The sequence below is a fragment of the Microcaecilia unicolor genome, chromosome 10 (genome assembly GCF_901765095.1).
Source record: "Microcaecilia unicolor chromosome 10, aMicUni1.1, whole genome shotgun sequence".
In the NCBI taxonomy this organism is placed as follows: Eukaryota; Metazoa; Chordata; class Amphibia; order Gymnophiona; family Siphonopidae; genus Microcaecilia; species Microcaecilia unicolor.
In genome coordinates, this window is record NC_044040.1 from 197,059,786 (window position 1) to 197,080,828 (window position 21,043).

At 45.9% G+C, this 21,043-nt stretch overlaps 1 protein-coding gene across 3 annotated transcripts in view; it reads right to left on the reverse strand.

Moving 5' to 3' along the window:
• Window positions 1-21,043, reverse strand: part of TNIK (TRAF2 and NCK interacting kinase) — a 450,083-nt gene that overhangs the window by 67,112 nt on the left and 361,928 nt on the right. For all 3 annotated transcript variants that reach the window (XM_030217217.1, XM_030217218.1, XM_030217216.1), the window contains exons 16-19: window positions 19,834-19,998; window positions 10,923-11,156; window positions 5,600-5,706; window positions 3,832-3,995 (exon numbers count right to left, since the gene is read on the reverse strand). In XM_030217217.1, the coding sequence (XP_030073077.1) occupies window positions 3,832-3,995; window positions 5,600-5,706; window positions 10,923-11,156; window positions 19,834-19,998 (670 nt within the window). The remainder of the gene's footprint in view (window positions 1-3,831; window positions 3,996-5,599; window positions 5,707-10,922; window positions 11,157-19,833; window positions 19,999-21,043) is intronic.

Here is a 21,043-nt window from a genome sequence, read left to right on the forward strand (position 1 = left end):
CCTCTTTCCTACCCAGCACAGCTGTAGACCCTCCCTTGCTCCCGGCGCCGATTCAAAATGGCTGCCGAGAATTCAAGCAGTGACCTTGCAGCCATTTTGAAGAGGCACTGGCAGTCTGCAGATGTGCCGGGCAGGAAAGAGGGGGCTCTTTCCCGCCCCGAAGAGGTCACTAGACCACCAGGGCAGCACACTAAGGTAAAGGAGGGCGGGACACAGGGAGGGAAGGCCCAAAGGGAGGCGATCTGCAGACTGCCGCTGCTGCGCTTCTTTCACACGGAGCGAGGTCGAGGTGAGGCGCTATGATTTTAATTCAGGGGGGCCCCCGCCTGGTGGTGGACGGAGTGGGGCGGCGACAACCACGACCTGGGGGGGGGGCAGCGCGGGCCCGGCCCAGTCTCTCGGCGTCACTGCAGAAAGATAGGCACGTAAATCCAAACTGTTGTCAATTAACGCCAATAATTGTTGGCGTGCCATCATTGGCACTAATAGTTGTGCACACATCTCAGAATAGCGTGCAATTTTGTGCACGTAAATTTGTGCATCATTCAGAGAATCAGGCTGATAAGAGTATAGTATCGTATAAGTTACCCACTCATGCTCCACCCCCTCGCAGTTGCGTGCTATGCAGGTTGCATGTTAAGCTTGCAGAATAGCACTTACCCCCGGATTCTATTCAGCACAACCAAAGTTGCATCTGCGAAAATCCCGTCGTATTCTGGACTTGCACGTGCAATTGAAGTACTTAACAAGCCCATCAGCACTGATAATTGCCATTTAACAAACAATTATTGATACTAATTGGCATGAATTACAACTTGCCAGGCATATTCTATGTGGAGGAGTGGCCTAGTGGTTAGGGTGGTGGACTTTGCTCCTGGGGAACTGAGGAACTGAGTTCGATTCCCACTTCAGGCACAGGCAGCTCCTTGTGACTCTGGGCAAGTCACTTAACCCTCCATTGCCCCATGTAAGCCGCATTGAGCCTGCCATGAGTGGGAAAGCGCAGAGTACAAATGTAACAAAAATAAAATAGATACTATTGGAGATTCTACATGGAATGTTGCTACTATTGGAGATTCTACATGGAATGTTGCTATTCCACTAGCAACATTCCATGTAGAAGGCTGCGCAGGCTTCTGTTTCTGTGAGTCTGATGTCCTGCACATACGTGCAGGACGTCAGACTCACAGAAGCAGAAGCCTGCACGGCCACATTGGTGATCTGCAAGGGCCGACTTCTACATGGAATGTTGCTAGTGGAATAGCAACATTCCATGTAGAATCTCAAATAGTAGCAACAGTGGAGGAGTGGCCTAGTGGTTAGGGTGGTGGACTCTGGTCCTGGGGAACTGAGTTCGATTCCCACTTCAGGCACAGGCAGCTCCTTGTGACTCTGGGCAAGTCACTTAACCCTCCATTGCCCCATGTAAGCCGCATTGAGCCTGCCATGAGTGGGAAAGCGCGGGGTACAAATGTAACAAAAAAAAAATTCTCTGTACAGCGGTGCACGTAAATTCTAATGCCCATGGTTTTAAAAAAAGGGGGCGTGGCCATGGGTGTGGAATGGTTGGACCATCGGTACTCCGAAAATCTACATGGATGGTTACAGAATACACCTGCTCCATGCCTAACTTAGCTGCCGGTATTTACACCAGGTTTTACTTGGCGTACACGGACGCGCCTGGGGTTAGACGCAGGCATGGCCGCTAGCTGCATTCTGTAAACTGGCTCGGTGAATTCTATAAACCGTGCCTAAATCTAGGCGCAGTTTACCGAACACGCCTATAGTTCTTAGAACCCAACCAGAACTTACTGATGTGATTGCTACATTCATAAGCATAGCTAGTATTCTAGAATCATAGCAGACAAACGGCGCTTATATTTAAGCGCTAACCGGTTCCTGGCTGGTTAAATAGCATTTAGCCGGCTAACCACTAATATTCAGCGTGTGACAGCAGGTTAACTCCGCTAAATTTTCACAGTTAGCGCATAGCGGCTAACCGGCTATATCCCGTGATCTGGCTGGTTAAGTTTAGCAGCCAAACTGGGCCATCTAAATAGCAGTCCTTTCTTTGGTTAGCACCGATCGCGGCATTTGTGTGTGCTGTCCCCCGTGGTCTGAATATCGGGCCATAAGATTACAGAATTAGGGGGATGTTTTAATGATTCTGTTATACTGAACATCATTAAAATCTGATTTCTTAGAGAATGTCTTAAACGACAGCCGAACTAACATGCCATTACTGCTGTAATCAATAGAATTTTTAGAGCAAACAAACAATTTATGGTGGGTTATGCTGCCGGATGCCTGAGGAGCCAATCGTTATTAATGCTACAGAACTAGAAGCATCCCAGTTTCTAAGTTACAAATAAAGAAGCATTTCCAGACCTAAATCCTGACATTCTGTACCTCTACACAGGGCCGCCGAGAGACTGGGCCGGGGCCGGGGCCGGGGCCGGGGCAAGCCCCCCCCCCCACCCCCCCCCCCCCCCCCCCCCCCCCGAGGTCGCCGCTCCTCCCTGCACCCGCCCCCCTCTGTCCGCCACCGGGCCGGGCCCCCTGCATTGAAATCACAGTGCCTCTCAGCTCCGTGTGAAAGCGCTGCAGGCAGCAGATCGCCTCCCTTTGGGCCTCCTTCCCTCCCTGTGTCCCGCCCTCTACTGACGTAAATTCCGCGAGGGCCGGACACAGGGAGGGAAGGAGGCCCGAAGGGAAGTGATCTGCTACCCTGCTGCCTGCAGCGCTTTCACATGGAGGTGAGAGGCGCTGTGATTTCAATGCAGGGGGCCCGGCCCGGTGGCAGATGGTCAACGATGGAGGGTGGGTGGGACTGCAGCACCGGGCCCCCCTTGGAGGCCCGGGGAATTTCGTCCCCCCTGCCCCCCCTCTCTCGGCGGCCCTGCCTACACATGCTATAAGACCTGTGAGTTTTGACTCTGTTACAGCTCTGACACAGAAGTACCCTGCGATATTGCATAGGGTCACACTCTGATGGCAGATTATGGATATCTGAACTTCTGCACACAAAATGCAAGCCCAGCATAAACAAAGGAGGGGAGTTTGGGCAATCAGAGTGAAAATGGGACAGGCCTCAAATCTCACTCTGGGTGAGGGCTGTTCACAGCTTGTGTTTACAATTTATCTACACCATTTCACAGCTCAACTCAGCTCTCTGTCTGCTCCGGTCTGGATGGGAAGAACTGCAGATGTGTGCCACCAGTTGAAAACTTTTGCAAACATCAGAATTAACATTTCTACACAGCTGGGCAGGCTGCAGCCCACCTCACAGTTAGAATGTAGGCGGTGGACCCACAGACAGCTTAGACACAGATTGAATGCTGTATGAGTAAATCCTGATTCTTTTTATTTTTCAGAATCAGAATGAAGTTTGAACAAGATGAAAGCAGACGCTGAATGTCAGAGAAAATTTATGTTGCACATCTGCAAGCTGAACCGGGGATTTGAAAGAGGTTGCAGGAGGTTCATCCGACCTGATATAATATGTGCAATGATTCAACTGATTAAGAAAAGTCTTTCGGGGCAGCTGGAGATCTTAAAGCATAGGCAGACAATGTCGTGTGTATGTGAGGAGAAGATTTTATTGTCCAATTCATTCTGACACATCCTGGTGCACTAGCGGCATACCTACGAGGTAGAAAAGGTCGCAAAAAAAAAAAAAAACATTCCTCCTACACACAAAAATTCTCTTTGAGTCAGTGTACGTGGGTGGATTAATGAATAGAAGAACACAGCACAAAGAACTAGAAGCCTTCATTCCTGGAAATGTTTTCCACAGGAATATCTTGCAGATGGAAGAGTTAAACCTCTCACCTTGAACTCTATTGCGTTCGCTAGAGCCAGCATGAGATCCAGGCTGGGAGCCGGCCTGGGAGCTGGGCTGAGAGCTAGGGGTGCTGGAGCTGGACGAGCTGCCGCTGCTGGTCCTCTGTATGGGGCTTTCTCCGACAGGTTCAGATCTGCGCAGGTCAGGGTTACTACGGGGAGAAGAGAGACAGATTTGGAGAGGTTTTTCAGGGTTTATGACAAGAGTCCTAGTACGAACAGAACTCCACAATGTGGTCTAAGTCAGTAAATCCAAGGTGCGACTGCTGTACAGTTCATCATCATTATGGCAGACTGTTTGTCAAACATTTGGAATCTTTTCCTGTTCAGTTCGTATCATACCCTTGGGGATAAAGTTCCAAAAAATGCTCAGTGCCTTTCATTACATACCAACATTTTAAGATCCTATGTTCAGGCCTGCAATTTGTTTTCCTAGATTTAGGTGCCTAAGGGGGTCCTTTTACGCTAAATTCTAAGAAGCCCCCTGCTCTAATTCTGTTGGTGTGGGCTACGCTTCAGTAAAAGGGATCCTAAGCAACCCAGGCACCTACAGTACCACACAGCCCAAAATCCACCCCTTTTTAGGGGGTCTTTTTACTAAGATGCACTGAAAAATGGCCTGCAGTAGTGTTGATACCTGTTTTGGGCGCACGCAGAATCATTTTTCAGCACACCTGCAAAAAATGCCTTTTTAAAATTTTTGCATAAAATGGATGTGCGGCAAAATGAAAATTGCCATGCGTCCATTTTGGGTCTGAGACCTTACCACCAGCCATTGGCCTAGTGGTAAAGTCTCACGCGGTAAGCGGGCGGTAATGACCTAAGCGCGACAAATGCCACTTGGCACGCGCCCAATACAAGCATTCCAAAATAAAAATTATTTTTTGGATGCACGTATCAGACGCGCGCCAAAAATGAACTTATCGCAAGAGCCACGCGGTAGCCGGGAAATAACTCCATTTTGGCATGCATAGATGCTTACACAGCTTAGTGAAAGGGCCCCTAGGAGTCCACAGGGCCACCGAAAGGAGGGCCGGGGGAGGGGCAAAATTCCCTGGGCCCGGCACCGGGGGTCTGTCTCTCTCCTGCTCCTATCGGGAACTGGTCCCGGTACACTGGAGCAGGTGAGAGACAGGCTGCAGTGCCGGGCCCCCCTTGGAGGCTGGGAAGGAGCAGATGCACCAACGTAGGGGGCGGGGCTCCTCACGTCAGTGCGTCAGCTCCTCCCAGCCTCAAAGGGGGGGGCCTGGCGTTGGGATCTCTCATAGCAGCAGCAGCGGCTGTATTCCAGGTTAGGCTCGGTGGCTGTATCCTAACTGTGGGGGGGCATCGGCTACATCATGATGTGGGGGGGGGGCCCATCAGCTGCGTCCTGATGAGGGGACCTGGCGGCTGCGTCCCGAGTGGGAGGGGGTGGCAGTTGCGTCCCAAGGGGGACGGGTGCCCCGGGTGCGTCCCAAGTTGAGGAACGGCGGCAGCCTTGCCTCGGGCCTGGCTCTAACTCTCGGCGGCCCTGGGAGTCCATGCATAGTAGGGTTCGAACTGATGACTCTACATTTGAATTTTCCCAAAACTCTGCATGGTAAATATCAGGGTGTGTGAAGTTTCAGTGAAAACTGGTGTAACTTATATGTCTGGTGGAATGTTACAAAATTAGTGCCCCTGAGCAGGCCCTTGGTTTGGAGGTGAATATTGGACTGAAAAGGCAAACTGTGAGACCATTTCTCCTATTGCTCTGCAGTTCCATCTCTTCTACCTGGCTCTTATCGGCTGCGTTCCCAGTCTGCTCCCCAGTGTACTGCCATTTCCAGGAGAGTTCTTTCTCACCAGCGCAGGTGATATGGAAGTCGTACGTTGAGGCACCTAACAAAAAATTTTTCAAAAATACAAAGCACATAGTTACGGAGGTTGCACGATTATGTTTGATCAACTACAACTTTGCACGCTGCACTGGGACAGAGCCATTTTAACTGGATAGGGCAGAGCAATCGGTCGACGTAAATAGCAGCTACAAAGCAACACTATAGCCACCGAAACTCAAAGAACCATTAGCATATACGTTTATCTGCAGGGAGGGTGGGCATATTTTCAAAGAGATAAATGTCATTTGGAAATTACTCTCATTGGGGGTAATTTTAAAGCAGGGAACCAATTTCAATCCTCTTTTATAAAGGCCACATGTACGTGTACGCATGTATTTTATAAACGATCCCCTGGATTCTGTATATGGCGCATGGACGGGCGCCTTAATTGTTTTACTCGCCACTTAGTGCTGTTAATTGGCCGATAAGGACCAATTATTAACAATAATAGGCCTTAATAGGAATTCACGCACGTCATTTGCTAGGCGTATTCTGCAAAGCGACAGGCGGAAATTCCGATGCACACAGTTGAAATCCCCTCGCGCACAGCCAAAATGGGAGTGCAGTTATGAAGTGGGCTGTGGGCGCGCCAGGCCTATCAGACACATCTACGCGCGCTGTTACAAAATTTGTACCACTGTGTGTAGATGTAGGTGCGGGCATTTACAACAATGGACACACCTAGATTTAGGCGTGTCTGCCCGGCCCAAGAGCATTCTATGTATTGCGCATGAATTTACACACGTCTAACAGAATATGCCTAGACATCGCTATCACATGCACCTAGATTCTACGTGCCAAATATAGAACTAGACCTAGGCGGGTACACCTGCCACGTACACGCCCAGGCACGATTTTACACCTGCTCTGAAAAAAAAAAAGGTGTTAAAGTGTGCAGATGTGCATGTGTACCCACATAGTTTATAAAAAACACGCGGACAGTGGAATGCCACTTCCACCCCACCTATACCCTGGAAACGCCTACGTGCAGGTCGAGGAAAAGCAAGCGTACTCTTTTCTGCATGAATGTGCACAATTTTATACAAGCACTTTTGCAGGTAAAATAGACTTTAATGCGGAAAAAACGTTATAGAGCTACCCCAACATGAATACAGATATGACACAAAGTTAAATATTTAAATTATGATATTCAATTCTACATTATTGCAGCATCATTCTGGCAGGGATGGTGGTGCCGATTATGATATGTTGAGTTTAAATATCAAACGTTCAGGAGAATGGGCTCTAGGAGACTGAAAGGTAAATGAGGCGGGGGTGGGGGTAATTTTATGAAGCATGATCCAGATGTATAACATGTTTACATATGGGAAATGGCTTAGACTTATCAGATCTGTCCAGTCTTTGATTTATCCCTCTGCATTGAGCATTCTCATGCATTCTTTGGTTATAAGTCAATTAGATTATTGTAACTCTTTACATACGGGCTTAAGGGAAAGGGAATAGGAATTGGGACTTGATATACGCCTTTCTGCAACTACATTCAAAGCGGTTTACATAGTATATACAGACACTTATTTGTACCTGTGGCAACGGAGGGTTAAGTGACTTGCCCAGAGTCACAAGGAGCTGCAGTGGAAATCAAAACCAGTTCCCCAGGGTCAAAGTCAGCTGCACTAACCACTAGGCTTCTCCTCCACATCTGCGTTTACAACTTGATCAAAGTACTGCTATCTAGATCATTAACGGATTAAAACAATTTGACCCTGTTACAAATCTTCTATATATATAAAAGGCAACCCCAACGTTCTATGAAGCCTCCAGCCAGAAGTGTGAAGCACCAGAGATATCCGGTTTCCCCATGAGTGAATGAAAACAGCACAGCACGAAATCCCTCTCTCTGTATCAGTGAAGGACTCAGAGGGGGGAGGAGAGAGATGCCCTCACTCTCTCTGTAACACAAACACAGCACAGCAGGAAACACTGAAGGACTGGACTCAGAGGGGGGAGGGAGAGGGAGAGAGGGCAGAGGGCAGGGACACTCCCACATGCACACTCTGAAGAAAACCTTGCTAGCCCCCGTTTCATTTGCATCAGAAACGGGGCTTTTTTACTAGTTACTTGATAAATGTTATTTATCAAGTAAGTTATTAGCCCTCTCCTCAAGTCACTTCACTGGCTTCCTATCCGTTTCCGCATACAATTCAAACTCCTCTTATTGACCTATAAGTGCACTCACTCTGCAGCTCCTCAGTACCGCTCCACTCTCATCTCTCCCTACATTCCTCCCCGGGAACTCCGTTCACAGGGTAAATCTCTCTTATCTGCACCTTTCTCCTCCACCGCTAACTCCAGACTCCGTTCCTTTTATCTTGCTGCAGCATATGCCTGGAATAGACTTCCTGAGCCGGTACGTCAAGCTCCATCTCTGGCCGTCTTCAAATCTAAGCTAAAAGCCCACCTTTTTGATGCTGCTTTTAACTCCTAACCCTTATTCACTTGTTCAGAACCCTTATTTTATCATCCTCACTTTAATATTCCCTTATCTCTTGTTTGTCCTGCTTGTCTGTCATAATTAGATTGTAAGCTCTGTCAAGCAGGGACTGTCTCTTCATGTTCAATTGCACAACGCTGCTTAAGTCTAGTAGCGCTTTAGAAATGATAAGCAGTAGTAGTAAATGCCCATTGTCTTCCAATTACACATCGTCTAACTTGCAAACTTTTACTACTAGTATTCAAAACCTGTTTTTCCAATGTCAGTCTAGACAAGCAGAGTCAATAAACTAAAGAAGGTTTATAGTCACAAAAAAAAAAACTGAACTGTGAACTATAAAAACAGATGAAAAATAACAGGTAACTGAATAAGGATCAATTACAAAACTATGTAAACATTTTATCACTACTTGGATAGTGCCTGGGAAGTACAGGAAATATAGCTGCTCACAGGCTACAGAATATAATTGTTCACAGGGTCTCAGTAAAAAGGTCTTTCTCTCTACTTCCAAACTGAGACTGGAGAAAAATCCATTATTTCCAGACTGAATTTGAGCTTTTGGGCCAATCAGATCCCAGAACAACATTTATTTTTTAAAGTAGCTGGCCACATCACTGCAGGTTACTTCCTCTTTGTGTTAAACTAAACAAGGAACAGTAATTTCTCTTTAAGGGCTTTAAACGTAAAACATGCACCACCTGCTGGCCAAACTAGAGAAATACACTTCATGAAATAATACAGTTTACAGGCTGACAAACCCACTGTTTTGTCATAGACACTTTCTCCATTTTTTTTGGAGGGGGGGATCCCTGTGGCTCCACTGACTCTAAATACAAGTGTATTATCCCTTTTTTGTTTAACACTTCCCTCTTTCCTATCTATATTGTAGTTCTACCCTCTTCCTGTTGTATTTTGCCTTGTCTTTTGTATAATTTCCCCTTTTAAATTAGATTGCAAGCCACCTCGATGGATTTTCCTGTAGGCGGGATAGAAAGTTTTGAATAAACTTGAAACTTGCATGGAAGAATAAATATAAATTAAAAAGCATAGCACAGCCAGTACAAAGGTGTTCCTGGGAATGACGTTTGTGCACAATGAGGGCAGAGTTGAAACCTATGCATGTGTTTTATATAATACAACCACAGGGATCTTGCATACATTTACACTTTCTTTGGAGCAGGTGTACATTTTTGCAAAATTATTTGTGTGCTAATGGGGGGGGGGGGGGGGGTCATGCTAATAGGAGACTATTTTACAAAACAATATTCAGTCCCTATTACTAAAATGTGGTACGTTTCTGCCATTACCACACTTTAACATTAAAAAAATTAATTAAAAATATGCAGTAAATGCTCAGGGTGTCCCCAGCATTTCCTCTGAAGTTTCCACATCGAAAAGTTCCTTATAGCACATTATCCCCCCCCCCCCCGGATTCTGTATTCAGTGCCCAGATTTACGTACCCAAAATTCACGTGCAAATTAATTGAGCAACTATCATCAACAATTGGGTGCTAACAATTATTGACGTTAATTGGCACTCATTAAAATTTGCACTCACATCTGGCTGTGCGCTATTCTATATGGCATGGTGTCTAACTATTAGCGTGTAACTCAAAAGGGGGTGAGGCCATGGGCGTGTCAGAAGCGCTCCAAAATGTTGCTTACATAGTCATAGAATACAGTAATACCCCGGTTTTCGTTGACTTTGGTTATCGTTGGTTTCGGTTTTCGTCGATTTTTTTCATGAAAAATTAGTCTTGGATTTCGTCGGCGTGCCCACGTGACTTTGCTGCTAATTTTGCGAAAACGAAGGGCGACCCACGCGTTCTCCTGCTCAGAAATAATTGCCTCGGTTTTCGTCGGTTTCGGATTTCGCCGATTGTTTTCGGACAGATTATCGACGAAAACCGAGGTATCACTGTACTGCCTCAGAGCGCCTAACTTGGACGTCAGCATTTACACCAGGTTTCAGCAAGTGTAAGTCCGGTGCCTACACATGGCCTACACATGCTGCTAGCCGCTATCCAGCGTTATTCAGCAGGAGAAAGCCGGCTATCTCCTGCTGAATATTGCCAGATGGCCGGCCAAGTACCATTTAACTGGCCAGGTACCATTCCTGGCCGGTTAAATGGTTTTGAATATCGGGAGGGGGGAGAGGATTGTACCATATCTGGATTGGGAATAACTGTATTGTTTTGGGCGGGGGCGTAGTAAGGCCTCGCGCTGGCAGGGGGCCAGAGCCCGAGGTGGGGGGGCACTTTTTGGTCTGCTGCTCTGCCACTGCCCCCCCCCACTGCCCTGCCGCTCCCTCCCCACCCACTGCTGCAACAAATACCTTGGCTAGTGGGGGGTCCCCAACCCCCTTCAACTGAAGCCTTCTCCAGTCCAGTCTCCAGCACCACCACATTGCCTGCCCTGCTCTCTCTTCCCCTTCACATCCTGCAAGCTCCTTTTAGTGAAACTGAGCATGCTCAATTTCACTAAAAGAAGCATGCAGGACGTGAGGGGGAAGAGAGTGCACGGCAGGCAAATCGGCAGTGCCGGAGACCGACGCTGGACAAGGCTAAAACCAGGGGCCCACAGGAAATTGGGGGGGGGGGGGCGGCCCAGGCCCCGTGGCCCCACGTAGCTACGCCACTGGGTTAGGGCCATCACCTTCACCACTAAAACCAACTATGTCATCTTTTTAACATGATGGGTCTCCACTGTTTCCAGAACAAGAAGTCATCAAACCACCACCCTTCGAGCCCAGATTTAGATTCTACCTTTGGTGGAATGTCGTCTTCTGGTCGTAACCATGAACTTCGATCAAATTTTTCAATGCGAGGAGGCAAAGGAGGATTTTCTGATGTTGGATCTGAGTTCTGACGTGGCATCTCAGGGCGATGAGATACTATACCCTCTTGAAATCCAGACACACCCTTCGCTGACTGCTCATGGAGCGACTGAGAACCTGACAGGGTGGTTCCTTGGGATTTCACGGTTACTAGAACTGGAATCTAGAAAAAGGCTAGTATAAGCAAAACAATCAAGGATTTTCCCATGCTGTAGAAACACTAAGTAAAATCACAACAGCTTGACAGCAATGGCAGAGAGGCATGAAAACCTTTCCTTATTAAGTCAAAAGTGAGTGTAGTTAGAAGAAATCTCGCTTCACCTTACATTTCTCTCTTCCCTTTCATATGTATCGTTAATACAAGGCACTTTCATCCTAAAAAATGGTTTCCACTAAGATTAGTCTTATTCTTACAGAAAGCAATTTCCAAAGCAATTTACTCTATAACTTGCATATAGGTTGAAACATTTGTGACCAATTTTAGTCAAAACTTGAGAGGTTGGGGAGACCTGTACATGAGCCCTACCAATGGGTCCAGCATTTCTCTTCCCTTCCCTATCCATCCAAATCGGATCCAGTATCTCTTCTTCCCCTCCCTATCCCCCTGGGCTCCAGCATCTCATTCTCCTGTGGTTTCCCCCAGTCCTGTGAGCACCAGCCACCAGCACATTCACCTCCTCCCTTCCCCATATGGCCATTTTCCTCCATACCTCTTCCCGGCACTTCGAAGCTGTTTCTGTGCTGGCGAGGGCCTTCTTGGACAGCCCGTGCTCAAGCACCCTAACTCGTTCCACCCTCTGCCCAATAGGAAGCACATCATAGTAACATAGTAACATAGTAGATGACGGCAGAAAAAGACCTGCACGGTCCATCTAGTCTGCCCAACAAGATAAACTCATATGTGCTTCTGCTTGTGTATACCTTACCTTGATTTGTATCTGCCATTTTCAGGACACAGACCGTAGAAGTCTTGCCCAGAACTAGCCCCATTTTCAGGACACAGACCGTAGAAGTCTTGCCCAGAACTAGCCCCACCACCCAAACACCAGCCCCGCCTCCCAATCTCGGCTAAGCTTCTGAGGATCCATTCCTTCTGCACAGGATTCCTTTATGTTTATCCCACGCATACTTGAATTCAGTTACCGTTTTCATCTCCACCACCTCCCGCGGGAGGGCATTCCAAGTATCTATCACTCTCTCCGTGAAAAAATACTTCCTGACATTTTTCTTGAGTCTGTCCCCCCCTTCACTCTCATATCATGACCTCTTGTTCTATCGCCCTCCCATCTCCGGAAAAGGTTCGTTTGCGGATTAATACCTTTCAAATATTTGAACGTCTGTATCATATCACCCCTGTTTCTCCTTTCCTCCAGGGTATACATGTTCAGGTCCACAAGTCTCTCCTCATACGTCTTGTAACGCAAATCCCATACCATTCTCGTAGCTTTTCTTTTTTCTGTTGTGCTTCTAAGCATGGGGGATGCTGTTTCCCAGCAGAGGCAGTTTGATCCTTGTCTTCCTTGCATTTTTGATAAGTCACCATTACTTTTATGCTTTACATTTACTGTCCCCCCCCCCCACCACCCCCCACCACCCCCCATTTCTTGCCAGTAAAATGTCATTTGAGAAAATAATCATGGCACGGGTTTCATACATGGCTTTCATACATGCAAAGAAACTGCGTGTAAGCCGGTGTATTTTTTTTTTTGTGCTCCATCTTCCCTGCCTTGTTTCTCCCCTTCTACTTGCGATAATGAAGAACCGGCAGGTCTAAACCTCCCGTTAAAATTTCCACAGTAAAGGTAGGGACAGCTTTTGTGCATGGGGTCGGAAACGGTAGTGCATCACATTGCATGCACACTATAACAGTAATTAGCTAGAACTAGTTTAAAAAACACGTTGCTGGCTTGTTAAGGTTAGTGCATCTGGCCCTAAGTCCTTTATGGTTTTTTGTTTTTTTTAAATTATTTAAATTTTCCAATATATCACCACATAAAGTGAACATGCAATCGGCATTATTTAACATTAGGAAACAAAAATGATAAGTATATATCTTTACAGCCCATTTGTCCACAAGTTAAAGAAATTTGATTCCAAGATTAAGGAAATTAAAAAAAGAAAAAGAAATACAAAAATTAATAATCAATAGATGCTTCCTCTGGTTCAGACCCCAGCCTGCTAAATTAGGGAAGGTTTACTATATTCACATCAACTCTTGCATCAATAAACTCTTTCAACTGTTTTGGATCTACAAACTGAAAATGTTTACCCTCAAGCACCACATTACAAAAACAAGGAAATCGCAAAACAAAATTTGCTCCCAATGCCACCACCCTGGGGCGAAGTTCCAAAAAGGCCCTTCGTCTCATCTGTGTAGGCCGTGAGAGATCTGGAAAGATACGGACCTTTGAGCCCAAAAACAGATTTTCTAAGTGTCTCAACGAAAGCCGTAGTACGGCATTCCTATCAGGCTCCAACGCGAAAGTGGCAAGCAGAGTTAACCTCTGAGTAACTGTTTCTAATGAGCTTTCTGGGAATGAGGTAAGATTCATTCCCTCCCCTATTACGGGGGGATTTCCCACCACCACTCCAGTACTCCCGATGTAATAAGCCCATGTAATGGGAGGGAGTGAGTCCTTATCCATTCCCAGGATGTCCACCAAATATTTTTTAACCATCTCCAAAGGAGAAATTAATGGCGATTTGGGAAAATTAAGAAACCTAAGGTTAAGCCTTTTAGTCTGATTTTCAAGGTATTCAAGTCGTTTATGTAGGAAATTATTGTCTTTAACCAAAGCTGTTTCTATAGATCCCATTTCTTGAATTTTGATATCCACACGTTCCAATTTCTGGGTTTGCTGTGCAGTCACTTGTGCTTGAAGCGGGGCAGCCTCAGAAAGAACTTCAATATCAGAAGAATTCTGCTTTAAAGTAGTTTGCATAGAGGTTTGGATACTGTAAACCATGTCCCATAGTGACTCCAGCATCACAATTGCTGGTCTAATCACTCCACTAGCCACAGGAGGAGATTGAGATAGACTATCAGCACGAGCTAACTTGGAAACAATAGCTTGAGGCAATACCTTTGAAGCCTGTTATAGTAATGTTTCCCGAAGTTGAGAATCTATCTCCGTTGCTGCAGTCACACCCTCAGACAGGACCAGCTGAGCCACTTCGGCATCTGTCTCTGTTTGAACAGCCAGCAATTCTCTTCCAGGTTGGGGAGGTGCAATTCGCTCCACAGGGCTCAAGGAAGCCCCGTTTCCACTCTCAATCGACTCCGAAGGGCCGAGAGCTGCAGTGGGGGTCGAAGTTCCCTGAGGACCCAGTTGCTGCCTGGGAAATTGCAGGGTTGTTTGTTTCATCGTCAAGGAGGTCACAGGAACCGAGGGAAATTCCTTTACCTTCCCCCTCCGCTTCCCCATGGTTAACGAGGCTACAGAGGCACCGAGAGAAACTCACAAACACAGCAGCCTCCAGGAGCAAACACAGGTGCGTCTATTCACAGCGCCATCTTGGAATCAGCTCCATGATCGACGAGCAGACGACCCTCGTCTTCCACCCGGCACCCCTAAGTCCTTTATCATGTTATCCACACCATCAGGGGTGTCTACCCTATTGCAGATTTTGGTATCATCTGCAAAGAGGCAAACCTTACCAGACAGCCCTTCAGCAATATCACTTACAAAAATAGGACCCTGTGCTAAAATAACCCGATCTGTGGTAAAACAACCCAACTTAATAACATTTTTTTCCATATGTAGCTACACAATGAAGGCAATTTCCAAAAGTAATTTACCCAGATAAATGTGCTATTTGAAAATTTCCCGTCAACTCTTTAGATAAAAGCATGGGTGCTTGGCAGGACCCACTATTTCATTTTGACTGCAGCTACTATTTGCTACCTATAGCTTGGCAGAGAGAACAGTTCTCATGGCAGCTTCTGTGATGCATTTCCTGTTGGGCAGAGGAAGGGACCCAACAGCAAGCTGGAGTGTGGACCTGTACAGGAAATCCCCATACCAGTGCCGAGGGACAGGTAGAGATATGAAGGAAAACAGCTGCATGGGAAGGGGAGAACATTCTGGATGCTGCTGCTCACAGGATTGGTGGAGACCACGGGAGATGAGATGCTGGACCCCTGGGTGAGAGGGAGGGGAAGGGAAGGGGAGATGCTGGCTTTGTGATCTGTATGTGAGTCATCAGATGGGGGTGAAAGTCAGGATGTGACTTACATGAGAAGCTGACCTATATGCGAGTATCTACGGTAACTAGATAAACTGCCCTCCTGTACCTGGCTAAAAGTATGCATCAACTTCCAGAGGGTCAGGCTAAAAAGAAAAATTCCTTGTGGTGTACTGAGGCCAGGGAAACAAAACTGCACATTCATGAGATTTTGAAATGATATATATGCACTATTTCACCTCTTGGTGACCCTCACATATAGCAGACACACAAGGTGTATTCTGTGCACAGGCTTTGTTCTAGATAATCTGCATAAAGAAACCCACCAGAGTATTTCCTTTTGGAAAACTAGCTCCCAGTACACATGGTAAAAGGGTCTGTGTACCTGCAGGATACGTGGGCTATTTGAAGATTGCCCCAAAGAGTATCACACTTCCACACCTTCATAAAAGAAGAAAGGCTGGCAGATGAGATCACCATAATTTATCACGCCATGAGCGTTACTTCAAGGTCTATGCAACCTTTAAAAGAGATCCAGCCCACAATACCTGGCTATGACTCACTAAGAAAATTATGGACCCAATATTGAAATCTTTCAATATGCAAGTGGTAGCATCTGCCACCTTGATAACTGGACCCAATGAGCACTAGCCAGTGATTTTCAAAAGTATTATCTGGATAATGCTGCTGAAAATCATGTCTGACCAACATAGCACTGTCCGGGTAGTGTGGGGTGGCCCACAGGTGAATTAAGGCATATCTAGAAATTTCCAGGGTTCTGCCAAAATTCAGCAATATCCTGCCCATGCTGGCTCTGCTCTCAAAATGGCTGCCATGACATCTAGTGGCAATCTTATGAAACTGCTGCAAGCGGTCACACAGCAGCTGTTTTGAGAGTACAGCTGACATGGGCAAGAGCAACCGGGAATCACGCCTGCCCTGACTACACTATTAGACCATAAGGGATTGTAAGGTAGTCTTGGGGGGGGGGGGGGGGGGTTATCTTCGCAATCTTTTTTTTTTTTTGTGTGTGTGTGTGTGTAATGCAATTGCAAGTAATGCAGCTGTGATCTCATAGTAACATAGTAGATGACGGCAGAAAAAGACCTGCACGGTCCATCCAGTCTGCCCAACAAGATAACTCATATGTGCTACTTTTTGTGTATACCTTACCTTCATTTGTATCTGTCTTTTTTAGGGCACAGACCGTAGAAGTCTGCCCAGCACTAGCCCCGCCTCCCAACCACCAGCCCCTTGATTTGTATCTGTCTTTTTCAGGGCACAGACCTTATAAATCTGCCCAACACTAGCCCCGCCTCCCAACCACCAGCTCTGCCATCCAATCTCCGCTAAGCTTCTGAGGATCCATTCCTTTTGAACAGGATTCCTTTATGTTTATCCCACCATGTTTGAATTCAGTTACCGTTTTCATCTCCACCACCTCCCACGGGAGGGCATTCCAAGCATCCACCACTCTCTCCGTGAAAAAATACTTCCTGACATTTTTCTTGAGTCTGCCCCCCTTCAATTTCATTTCATGTCCTCTAGTTGTACCGCCTTCCCATCTCCGGAAAAGGTTCGTTTGCGGATTAATACCTTTCAAATATTTGAACGTCTGTATCATATCACCCCTGTTTCTCCTTTCCTCCAGGGTATACATGTTCAGGTCAGCAAGTCTCTCCTCATACGTCTTGTAACGCAAATCCCATACCATTCTCGTAGCTTTTCTTTGCACCGCTTCAATTCTTTTTACATCCTTAGCAAGATATGGCCTCCAAAACTGAACACAATACTCCAGGTGGGGCCTCACCAATGACTTATACAGGGGCATTAAAACTTCTTTTCTTCTGCTGGTCACACCTCTCTCTATACAACCTAGCAACCTTCTAGCTACGGCCACCGCCTTGTCACACTGTTTCGTCGCCTTCAGATCCTCAGATACTATCACCCCAAGATCCCTCTCCCCGTCCGTACCTATCAGACTCTCACCGCCTAACACATACGTCTCCCGTGGATTTCTATTCTCTAAGTGCATCACTTTGCATTTCTTTGCATTGAATTTTAATTGCCAAACCTTAGACCATTCTGCTAGCTTCCTTAGATCCTTTTTCATGCTTTCCACTCCCTCCCGGGTGTCCACTCTGTTACAGCTCTTAGTATCATCCGCAAATAGGCAAACTTTACCTTCTAACCCTTCGGCAATGTCAACTATAGCACACAAGTGCAAGGGGACATAAAAATGGATGGAACATAGGCGTATCTTCAACTTATGCATGCAACTTACAGAATACTATCAGTTATATGAATTGCTTTTCACACTTGTACCTGTTTATGCCTGCCACTGACTAAAGGAACCGAGGGGGGGGGGGGGCAGATGCCGTTACAGAATCGGTGCTTCCCATGGAGCATTGGGCATCCTAATTGAGGCACCCTCTTACAGAATTTCCCCTTAGTCACTTGATCTTTGCAAACGTTAGCTGGAAAGTGTTTCTCCACATTTAGTCATTACCCTCAATTCAGGTAGTGAATAAGTGAAATGGGGAGGATTTTTCAAAAGGCTGCATAGATTTGAGAGACATTATCCATGTGCTTTACACTAGTTTTCAAAAGAAAAGATCTCATGTATTTTTGCCTTGGAAAATTAGCCCACCTAAGCTACTTGGCACAATTTGCTCTAGTTTATTTATTTTTATTTTTTTTTTTTGGGGGGGGGGGGGGGGTGAAATATATAAGCACATGCTTTTTGAAGTCCAGAAGTATGCATATAAGTGCACGCCCTTGTCTGACCCTACTCTGGAAATGTCTCTGTGTGTGCTATGTATTTTTTAGACTTCAAATTGTGTTTTTTCCTGGCAGCTACAAGCTGCTTTGAAGTTGACGGGGATCAAATGCATCCTCCCATTAAACACTCCTGGCTTTCTTTCACCGTTACTGAAACCTCTCTATTGGGATTCTCTAATGATCCTGTTTCAATAGTACCCTTCAAAAGGATACTCCACACGGAACCATGCGCTCCTGGGTGACAGTCAGCTCCCTGCCCCCTATTTTAGTTTAAAAGCTGCTCTCTCTCTTTTTCAAACATTAGCGCCGGCAGCCTGGTTCCATCCCGGTTAAGGTGGAGTCCATCCTTTCAGAACAGGCTCACCCTTTCCCAGAATGTTGCCCAGTTCCTAACAAATCTAAATCTCTCATCCCTGCACCATTGTCTCAACTATGAATTGAGACTGTGGAACTCTGCTGGCCTGCGTGTGGAATGGGGAGCATTTCTGAAAATGCTACCTTGGAGGATCTGGATTTCAGCTTTCCACCTATAAGCCTAAATTTGGCTTCCAGAACCTCCCGCCCACATTTTCCTATGTCACTGGTACCCATATGTACCAACATAGTTGGCTCCTCCCCAGGAATATCTAAAATCCTATCTAGGTGATGCGTGAGGTCCAGCACCTTTGTACCAAGAAGGCAATTGACCAGGTGATCCTCATATCCACCAGTCAAATCCAACTATCTACATGCCTATTGACTGAATCACCAACTACAACAGCTGTCCTAATCCTTCCCTCCTGGCCAGAAGCTCTTGGAGACCTACCCTCAATGCGAGAGAAAATTGCATCCCCTGGTGGGCACATCTTGGCACAGGATTACTTTCTACTTCACCAGGGTGATACTCTCTTTTTAGGAGACCTCCCTCCTCCAAGGCAGCACAGTGGCTCTCAGACTGGAGTTGGGACTACTCTACAACATCCCTGTAGGCCTCCTCTATGTACCTTTCATTCTCCCTCAGCTCCTCCAAGTCTGCTACTCTAGCCTCAAGAGAACAGCCTCATTTTCTGAGAGGGAGGAGCTCTTTGCATCAAGCACACACATACAACCTCTCACCAACTGGGAGATAATCATATACGTGACACTCAATGCAAAAGACTAGATAGGGTAAGACTGTAAGATTCATCTTCTCAATTTCCTCTATGGTGTTTTGTGCTGTGTAAGGACTAGCGCTGTCATGTTGCACCAAAATTTCTTTCTTGTGCTTCCAAACACTTCTCAATCATTCTTTCAAACTTTTTAGGGTTGCAGTGCAACGCTTTGAGTGACCCTTCGATTACCTTTTACGAGTTTGTCAACCTTGCTCGTGTGAGACTCATCTGTTGCTGTCACAGGTCTTCCACTTCAATTTTGATCATACTAATCAGCCCTTCCTAGTTCACTATATTTACAATTTTTAGCCCACCAATGCACAGTACTTACATCAGTACAGTCATCACCATAAACAACCTGCATGAGATGGTGAATTTCAATGGGAAGGACTGCTTCAACAGTCAGAAATTCTATCACATCATGTTGCTTAAATTGCAACAAGCGCTACCTGGATGCTACTATTTCATAAGCAATAGCTAAAAAGCCTCTTCACAAAGACACTTCTCGCCATCAGAGGTGAAGAAAGAGATTTCAAACAACAAGCGAACATGTGTAGAGTGGAAGTGCTACTCTCTGTTGATCAGTTATGGAGGCGGAAGCATTACTTTTCTTTTAACCCTCTTTATTACCATAACTAGTCAAAATGAAGCTCTATATCCCAGCATCATAAAAGAAATGGTCCCATAGTCAGTGTCCAACTAATTCACAATAATGAATCCTGCTTGAGTATGTGGCTTCAGTACCTGTGGATCCCCCGGTCTATGCATTGGAGGTGTCCGAGCGGGCTGCACACCAGTGATACTGAAGGATTCTGATCGAGGAGGCAAATTAGGATCTGATATCCTATTGGCCACCTTGTGTGGCATTGCTGGAGAACTCTGGCGGTTGAGTCTAGAACGCTCCTCTACCTGAGCAAACAAAAATAAATCAACAAACAGAAAAAAGAAATAACTGTATCGTGTGTTGCCTCCTATAATTTGTATAGTTATCTCATTCCTTTCCAATCAGTCCCCTATTCCATAGATAAAGCCAATTAATCATTGTACATAGTGACTATATTCAAATCCAGCTTGTCCATTTTCTGAATTAAACTTCCTTGGCATGACTGAACAAAACGAGAAAAGAAATGCGCAGCAGTTCTTACACTGCCTGCGCCAGTTTCTTTAAATTACTAAAGAGGGTACAATTGAATCTGGTCAAATGTGGGGCACAGATCCAAGAAAGGCTTTTCATAGCTTGATCCCCTGGAATGACGATCCCCCTTCCAAAGGCTGACAGCATATTTTACATTCTGGTCCAGCCTCAAGTGATATCATATGAAATGGCAAGGGACTGATTCGAATACCTAAAACACATCAAAGTCTAGAGAGAAAGGGTTTTATTTGCTTTCCCAAACCCTGTTATTTCCTTAAATTTTCAAAACTCCAAAGAAATTTTAGGATAAAATTGTAGGGGTAAATTTTCAAATGTTTAGTTGGGAACAATGCATTTATAATTAGGGAATATGTGGGCAGAATGGCTGAATCGTACACTTTCACATAAAACAGAAAAAGAGGCATAGCCGGGGGGGAGCGCATAAGTAGGTTGGAGAACAAAATCACACATGTACATTTAAAATCTAACAAATGTACACAATTAGACTAAGGCACATACTTTACATATTAGTTTTATATGGGTTAATTATATGTATGTGCTTTTTGCTCCAATAGATATGAAGGTATCTTGTGCTTGAAAATTGGTTGAATCTCTGTTACTAAAGAGGACCCCAGAGCTGTACGTCTCAGTCCTCTCTCCTGGAGGCACACCTAGCCTGTCGAGTTTTCAGGATTACATAAGAACATAAGAGTAGCCATACTGGGTCAGACCAATGGTCTATCTAACCCAGTATCCTGTATTCCAAACAGTGGCCAAGCCAGGTCACAACAGGGGCGTATCTGAGGTTCGGCGGTAGGG